Raw genomic sequence first — 8975 nt, forward strand, 5'->3', positions numbered from 1 at the left:
AATAACTTTATATAGCCTATTGTTTTATCTTAAATGTTCCTGTGTTTTAATACACACTCATTCATCAGTTAAGTTCTGTGTGTGGGACTACAGACTTCGTTTAACGAAGAAATAAACAACCTTGTACCTTGAAATCAAGCAGCCGCTGTTTGAAAGTTACCTTAGCAACAGTAACTAGGGGGCGGGGTTCAAACATCGCGAGAACACGGGATCCCGCAGCGCTCCTGTGCTTTGACAGCGCAGACAGTCCAAGAGGAGACCTGCTGGATCTGAGACCAGGACCACTACAAGAGCGGAATGGAGGGGGACAACCAGAATCCCGAGGTTCAGGTCAGTGTTCATGACTTCATCGCTACAAACGGAGGTTCTTCAGTCTCTGAACCAGGCGCGTGCTCAGACACTGGGCCTGAAAACGGGGCTAAATAAGGCGACTTCTATCAGCTACATCTGCTGGTTGGTTCAAATTCATCACAAGCTGAGTGAGGCTCGTTCAAGCCAGCAGCTAGCAGCCAGCAGCCAGCAGCCAGCAGCCAGCAGCCAGCAGCCGGCAGCCAGCAGCCAGCAGCCAGCAGCCTTTCTGGTCGGAGCCTGCGGCGGGTTTTACTGTTGCTAGGCAGCCGCAGGACCAGCCGTTATGTAGCGGTTAGTAAAGGACCAGATGTGGAGCTTTTTATTTAAAGAGATATAACCGGACAGGCGGAGGGCGCTTTCTCTGGCTGCTCTCAGACAGGAACCTGGACACAGGAAAAGAGTTCAGTAAAGTTGGGAATATATTCACAGATCTTCCGGGATCAATAACTCGTAAGCAAAACGTGTTTAAAACACAAACGACGCCTCTTTGCTTTCGTAGTTAAGTAGACAACGAGCTATAACTAAATCTTCATCCACATGAGTCGGTCTACGAGCGGCACAAATAACATTGGTCTCTACGTGCAGCCGCGCAGGGACTGTCTACAAAGTGTAACGCCCAAAAACACATGCTGCAGAAATATTCAATAACTTCACACTTCTACAATGCAGTGTCCCCAAAATCACCTTAACATATTAATGATATACTGCTGGTTATACTACAACACTTAGGGCTATTTTTAATATTCAGGCACACTGTTATAAGCTGTAGTGCAATCTTTTTTGGGCCAGCGCCACCCTACCCATTATCCAGGTCCCTTACTGCGCGCCATCAAAAAAGATGTTGGCTATTTTCCCTGAATAATGTTGGGTTTTTTTTATTGTTGTTGTTACTATTGTCATTAAAACATGAAAAAACACATGATTGAATGACAAACACCATATTAAATACTTTCTCAGGTAACAAAAAAGCCATGTGAAAAGTAATTAAATTTAACTAACAAGTGAATGTTCCTCCCAAAAACTGTGTGTGAAGCCACAGACTGTTTTCTTGGACTTAATAAGGATTTTGAGCATTAAACCTTTAATTTCTTGCATTCTGGTGAAAATTTCTGCTCCAATTTCTGCACCAATTTATGGTGGAAACGTCTTATTATATAAATGGAAACACATGACAGTGTAACTGTGCTGCAGCTATACAGCATGCTAGCCTCAAAAACCCAGCTGTATTCTAACGCTAACTTAGCTCTCCTTATTAGCTAGGCTCCTTACATGCTTGCTAACAACGTTTTTTAAGCTGGGTCTCCGACATTGACAGCGTTGTGTTGGACTGAGCGAGGGAATGTGCTGCACAAATAAGTGCTGCCTGCAGCTTTGCTATCAACTAAGATTTTAAATAAGCCTAGTAAAAAAATTTAAAATAAATATGTCAGCGTTGATATTGTGGCAGGTCACAAATAATTTAATGTATGGGAAACACTAACTTGTCTGCTCATGTTCAAAACTTTCTGCACATTCAGAATCTCTCCCTCATATCTGAGTTCTCTGACAGTCGTAATATTAGGAGACTAATGTCATTAACCTATTTAAAGATTATTCATAATATTTTACTACATGCCCTGTACTGCATTACGTTACTGTTTCGCTGAAGTTTCCCCTCGACCGTCTAATAGACACAGAAGTGGATGAGAGGAGGAAGTGCTCATGCCGGGGAAAACGAAACTAACCGACAAAACCCGTGATCAGGCAGAAATCTCACAAATAATTCCACACATTTTAAGTTCAGCACCTCTGATAAAGTGCAGCTTAAAATCCCCAACAGAGCAAGTCAGGGGTTCAGTTTTTAATGTTACATTTTTATAGCCTACTGAAACTACTGTATATGTCCGCTTTGGCACAAATGGTCTGCGACTCACAGCGTGAGGTGGGTCCACGTCACTCGCTGGTGTCGCAGCCAAGTTGCTTTCAGGGTAAGTCTGACAGAGGTATGTCCCTCTTGTAAATGTGTAACCACTGCGACAACAAGATGTTCACGGTGTATTCCTCAGAGAAATAAAAACTTTTCCACCAAGAAAGAGAGCCTCAATTTTCCAGATTTTAAACAGTAAACGCCATGTGGGTAAAATTTTACAGATGATACTCTGACTTCCCGTTCCCCTGAAGGCAGCACGGAGCTGCACCACAAGTAGCTGATGGAGAACAAATACACTGTCTCGCCCAGTCGCAGTGGACTAAATTGGCAGGTTTTAATATTGCAGACCACAGTTCTTTTGCAAGTAGTTTAAAGTTTAAACTTGTATTGTTGTGAATCTTTGGTGTAAACTTGCCTTAGAATTTCCAACTAACAAACGCCCCCGTTGAGAAGCACTACTGTAGTGTCTTCAGTATCACCTCGCGCATCAGTATTCGCATGGCGTTTGATGCCTTTGCCATTATTACTTGCTATTGCAGCAAACTCATTTCTTAATGAGGGACATTAAGTATTCTCATCTCCAAAACACACTATGCAGACATTAAAATGCCAAAAATTTCACAGTTTTATTCATAGTTTTCAGTCATGTGACATGCGCTGGGACCTCATGGGCAAAACAACTGACCAACACCACAGCTCACACCGTAGAGACGCCGCAAAAGCAGTCAAACTTTATTTGGATCACTTTCAACATAAGAAACAGAAAGATAAAAACACAAACTGCAAGTATTGAGCATATCCAATCCATATAACGTTACAGCATGCGATGCCTCATTTCTACCACTCGACTGCGGTATATTTACATTTACCTTATAGGGAATCCCTCACCTAACACAGCTCAGGCTTGTCTCTTCCTCAATTAGTGCATCTGAAAAATAAATACCAATGCTTTCATCTAGTGGTCTGTGGAGGTAATGCTGCATATTAGCAAAATAGGCATTATCTGTAAAAACATGTTAACAGAATAAGTTCATTTCTATTAAAAAACAACAAGAACAACAGAAAAATAATATATTGAATGCAAAGGAATGCATAATAACTCACACAGTCCAGGTTTCTATGTTTTGGGGAACAGATATCCTCTCCCGTCCTTTAATGCACATTCAAGCAGAAAGGAACAGCAAGAAAGAAAAACACTTTAACAATCTCACAGCTCTGACCTAAACCCTAGTAAATGTGGACAGACTAACGTAAGGAGTATAGAAGAAGGAAAGGTTAAGGATAAATGCATAAAAGATTTAATGTAAGTAACACACTACAAATGTAATTTGATCATTTACAGGGGGAAAGGGGGTTTTACCACAAGCTAAAATTATGGCTATTAGTACAACTTTGTGTTTCTGTTGTATTTCAAAAAAATAAAAAGCCAATTTGGTAAGATTTACAGATTGGTTATCTAATTAAACAAAGTTGAGAGGTCCCTTAATCCTCACTTGACAATGCCTTTGTAAACATAGTCTATTATGTGGTTTATAACTGTGGTGCAGAAACAGTGACAATGTTACACACTCTTGGCTTACATTTTCCAGTTATCTGTCATTGGCCGGTATCATACTTGCACTAGATGTCGGCCGGGACGGCTGCAAAAAAGCCTAAACCTAACCTAGTTGTTGTAGTGCTTAAACCTAACCAAGTAGGGTACCTTTCGTGCCTAAGCCTGACCAAGTAGTTTAGGCATTTATTCATTTAGCTGATGCTTTTATCCAAAGCATCAACACAACATCAAATCCAAAGACTTTGCTATATATGTCAGAGGTTGCACGCCTCTGGAGCAACTAGGGGTTAAGTGTCTTGCTCAGGGACACAATGGTGGATGGGTCACAGTGGGGAATTGAACCCAGGTCTCTCACACCAATGTCTTATCCATTGCGCCATCATAAAGTACTTACATTTACTCATTTGGCAGACACTTTTATCCAAAGCGACTTACATTTGAGGAACAACAGATCTAAAACTGACACTGCTCTTACTAGTATGTACTAATAAGTACTAGTAATAGCTCATAGTACATATCACATCAATGGGTTAAATACCTAGGGAAGAAAGTAAGAGTTAACAAAAAGTGCAATCAATACAAAAGATGGCTTTTCAGGAGCTTCTTGAAGTTAGAGAGGGACGCCCCTGCTCTGATGGCGCGTGGTAGCTCATTCCACCATTGTGGTGTCACAGATGAGAATAGTGTAGTATGCGCCATCGCCCGAACCCGTGTTAGATCAAAGGACTGAATCAGAGACAGGAAGTCTGCCGAGTTTGAATTGTCTAAGTGAATGTTCACGTCACCGAGGACAAGTAGGGGACAGTCATGCTCTGGGATTGAAGACAGCAGTGTGTCTAGCTCCTCCACAAAGTTACCCATTTGTCCTGGTGGACGGTCTGACAATCACAGAGACCTTTACCGGAGCGGACACAAAGACCATGGTATTCAAAGGAGGCATATTGATTTGGGGGTAGCAGCTGTGTGAATTTCCATTTGTTGGAAATTAAATTAAATTCTGGTTTGATCCAGGTCTCAGTGAGCGCCAGTAGCCCAAGAGATAAAGTGTTAGCATAAGCAGTGACGAAGTCAGCTTTGATACTTACCGTGAAACTTTGAATAATAGCCCAGGCTTTTATTTGCTAAAATCACTGATTTGACCCTTCCTTTATTTGGGAAAGGCATCCATATGGGACAGGCCTTTAATTCCTTTTGCACAAAACAAACTACCATGAAACAGTTAATTTATTTCAAACAGAATAATACTAGTCCTTTGTGAATAAACTCTTTACTTTGACAGGCTTTGAGTGTTCTGTATCCGCAACCCGGTCCTCAGTCTTACTAAAACCTAACAAGGATCAGCTCATCAGGAGTTGAGTGGGTGACTTCAGTATATTTACAGCGTGTTCTGGTTTTCTTATAAATCAAGATAATGGTCTTTGATTTCAGCTTTGTCTAGGATAGTTTTCAGGACGGCTGTTGCTGTGAGAACATCGGGGGCTTGTAGCGGTAGGTTGAAATCCCATAACTCTGCAATGTGCTGGAGTTCCTCCGAGCTGATTGTCGCTGATGACAGATTCTGCAATGCTGTGACGGACTTGATTTTAGTACAGCTCTGTACTATCCTGCTGTAGTGGTCTACTGTGACAGTGTATTCACAGAGGATTTTTGATTATTTCACCTTTGAACATTAGGCTATCTATATGAGAAACTTCATCCCTGTGGTTCCAGTGTTTGCCATTTTCTCCACTCACCAGACAATTTGACTCATGCAGCACTTTCCAGTGCAACGAGCTGGGTATGTTGTTGTCTCTTTGATTTCCTGTAGTCTGCTGTCACTTACTGGATCGCTATTTATAAATATGTTTACCTTTATTCCTTATAACGACCGTCATCATGGTATTCGATTAATTTTCCTGATAGAGTGTCAGTCACTGGTATTTCCTTTCCAGAAAAAAAGTGTTTCAGGGTTCCTGTGCATTACTCTATACTGCCACGAGTTGGTGTAACTTGTGACATACACACACTAAAACATGTGGAAGGCGTGGAAGTTCATCACCGTAAGTGACAAAGACACAAGCTCGCATTTACATCTTAAGAAAAACACACATAAAGACATGCTATGTTGTATTATGTTAAAAGATGAACATTTTACAGCAAGGACCAGGTAACACAACAGTGAACACAGCTGTTGGTGCCGATGTCATTCAGTACCATGATGGTCTTGATTGTTAATTAACAAAAATAACAAATCAGAAACAGAATTGCGGGTGAAAAAATTCAAAACACAAAATGTTATTGTTTGCTGTCAGTCGTAGTTCTTAGAAAGACAGAAAATCGGAACTAGCCAGTAAAATCAGAGCATCTTTAATAACAATATTTTATAGCACCTTTCAAGGGACCCTAGGACGCTTTACACATTACCACAAGAAACAACACAACAGAACAACAAAGGGAGGACATGCCTTGGTAAAGAGGTGGGTTTTTAGCAGAGTTTTAAAAGTATCAAAGAGGGAGTGTTTCGGTTCTCTGGGGAGATGGAGTCAAAAATAATATAATCTTATTTTAAAATACATAATGATGTATCTTCGCCCATCACCGGGAACAAGACCCAAAGACAGCACCTGTTCTGTCCAGCAAGAGTAGCTCTCCTGGCACATACAGCAAAAAGGATCTGATCCGTCCTTTGACATCTGCATCTCCCTGCCCTCAAATTTGGTCGGATTATATGAAGGGCTTGTGGATTTTCATTCTGATTCCTGCTGCCTGTAAAAAGTGCTTACTGCTGTTGGGTTAAAGTTACTCAGCTAAAGAATCTATTTCTTTTTTCAGACATTTCATTAGCAACGTGGCTGTGTTTGAGTCACATCAGGTTGTAGGACATATTGTCCATCATTAACTTGGCTGTTTGTTGGTGGAATTGCACATCATGAAATAAACAACTTGGTCTTTCAGTGGGCAGATGGACTCACAGCGACACACATACGTAAAAGTACTTGCTCAAGGATGTGTTACTGTCTTTTTCTCTATGTGTATGTCTGTTTCTATAGATACGGAGAGGAACAGATGGATTCAAATGTCTCCGCTGTCAGCACTGTGACAAATCCTTCACAACATCCGGATATTTAAAGATTCATCAGAGACTTCACACTGGAGAGAAACCGCACAGGTGTGACCAGTGTGGGAAAACCTTCCCTAGATCAGATCAATTAAAAATACACCACCGTGTTCACACTGGAGAGAAACCATACAGCTGTGACCAATGTGAAAAAGGTTTCACCACATCAAATCAACTACAAATCCACCAATGTGTTCACACTGGAGAGAAACCGTACAGCTGTGACCAGTGTGGGAAAACCTTCACCACATCAGATCAACTAAAAATACACCACTATTTTCACACTGGAGAGAAACCGTATGGATGTGAGCATTGTGGGAAAGCTTTCACTACATCAGATCAACTAGAAATACACCAACGTGTTCACACTGGAGAGAAACCTCACAGCTGTGATCGGTGTGGGAAAACTTTCACTACATCAGATCAACTAAAATTACACTACCGCATTCACACTGGGGAGAAACCACACTGGTGTGAACAGTGTGGGAAAACCTTCGCTCAGTCAGGTAACCTAGTGAAGCATAGACGAGTTCACACTGGAGAGAAACCATTCAGCTGTGACCAATGTGGGAAATCTTTCACTCAGTCTGGTGACCTTGTGAAGCATAGGCGTGTTCATACTGGAGAGAAACCATACTGGTGTGAACAGTGTGGGAAAACCTTTCCTCATGGTAGTAACCTTAAACGCCACCAACACTGTCACACTGTGCCCTGATAGGTGTTTTATATGTAGACTTCAGTGACTTTATATCATAAAGTTATGTCAAGACCCCCCCCAAATCCTGCAATTGTCACAAACAATAAGGCCACGCCTCCCCTCTGCTGGAGGGAGGGTCCTGATAAACTAATATCCTCTTTAATTAAATGTTTAATAATTGTTTATGAAATCTCTGTCGTCATGTAGTCTGGTTTTGTTCCACCTCAAATGTACCTTTTCTGCTGTACCACATTATTCTAAACTCAACATTGAGTTGTGACCACTGTTCAACCAGCACTGCCACAGATTTTTTAACTATCTGGTAACCTGTTTTTCTCTATTAATCGCTTTGTAAATAAAATTTTAATAATATTCCCATCACTTTTGACAAAAGTCCAAGGTGATGTCATCAAATTGATTGTTTTATCAACCATAAGTTCAAACCTGAAAAGAATTCAGTTTATTATCAAATCTTCATCACCGAGCAGCTGAAACCACAGCTACGTTGCTCTATTTGCTTTTAAAATGACTTTTTTGGATAATCCAAACAATGTATTAATATTTTATCAATCGACTGATCGATAAATTGTTTCACCTCTGCTTTAGTATCCCGACAGCCTTCTTCAGCCAAAAGATCAGGCTTAGTTATCAACACATATCCTCAGTATGAATCTTGAGTCACCTTTGGACTAGAGTCATGTGATGACAACTGAGGAAGTTCAGTTTGCTTAAGAAGGCCATGGGATGTGGTCAAAAGCTCCGACAAAGAGGTAGTATGTGAGGCTTGTTTGTTAAACTATTGTTCGTGTGCTTCATATATATTTGTATTCATACATGACTTCATGTGTAGGATTTCATTAAATAATTTGTATTATTCATCTATTTTCTACTGAATGTGTGTTTGTTCAGACTGAAAGCTCTCTGTGCCCTCTCTGTGATTTTACTCACAAAAAATATAACAGCTAAAATCGTTCTAGGTGATATATGCCCAGTGTTAAAAGATGTAATAAAAAACTACTGATGATCTGATCTGCAATTCTTCAATGCTTTTTGATGTTATCTTGGGTCTTATAATTATTAATTATTTGGCCTAGTTAAAATGGTTGTGGTTGAAAAGGACTAAGTTTCACATTATTAGTTTTAAATATCGGTGAAAACAAGACAGACTTTCCTGAATTCTGCCACATCCTGTCATTTTAACTTGCTTCACAACTGACCACGAGTGATGGTGAGACAGGCTGACGAAATATTGAGCAGAATTTCATTGGTGGCTTATTTTACAATTGAAATGGAAAAGTTGTGACTCACTTAGCACAAATAACGCTGCTGGTTTGAATGTTTGTGTTAAAGTAGATCGATAGTTAAC

The 8975-nt window shown here is 40.5% G+C and overlaps 1 protein-coding gene across 1 annotated transcript; it reads left to right on the top strand.

The window, feature by feature from the left end:
- The first annotated feature begins 297 nt into the window (after positions 1 to 297).
- On the top strand, positions 298 to 8722 carry LOC119912037 (zinc finger protein 239-like). The gene is made up of 2 exons (XM_038731012.1): positions 298 to 330; positions 6845 to 8722. Exons 1-2 carry the CDS (start codon positions 298 to 300, stop codon positions 7625 to 7627), a joined length of 816 nt encoding a protein of 271 aa, XP_038586940.1. The 3' UTR covers positions 7628 to 8722.
- Positions 8723 to 8975: the final 253 nt, after the last annotated feature.

Source organism: Micropterus salmoides, unplaced genomic scaffold, assembly GCF_014851395.1.
Source record: "Micropterus salmoides isolate LMB-PRFRI ecotype aquatic unplaced genomic scaffold, ASM1485139v1 Ms_hic_scaffold_2, whole genome shotgun sequence".
Taxonomy (NCBI): Eukaryota; Metazoa; Chordata; class Actinopteri; order Centrarchiformes; family Centrarchidae; genus Micropterus; species Micropterus salmoides.

What these genes read in the sequence shown, in the direction of transcription:
- LOC119912037 (XM_038731012.1), top strand. Translation starts at nt 298, where the DNA reads ATGGAGGGGGACAACCAGAATCCCGAGGTTCAG. An exon ending in ACCAGAATCCCGAGGTTCAG is followed by an intron (nt 331 to 6,844) that starts GTCAGTGTTCAT and finishes CTGTTTCTATAG; the next exon opens with ATACGGAGAGGAACAGATGG.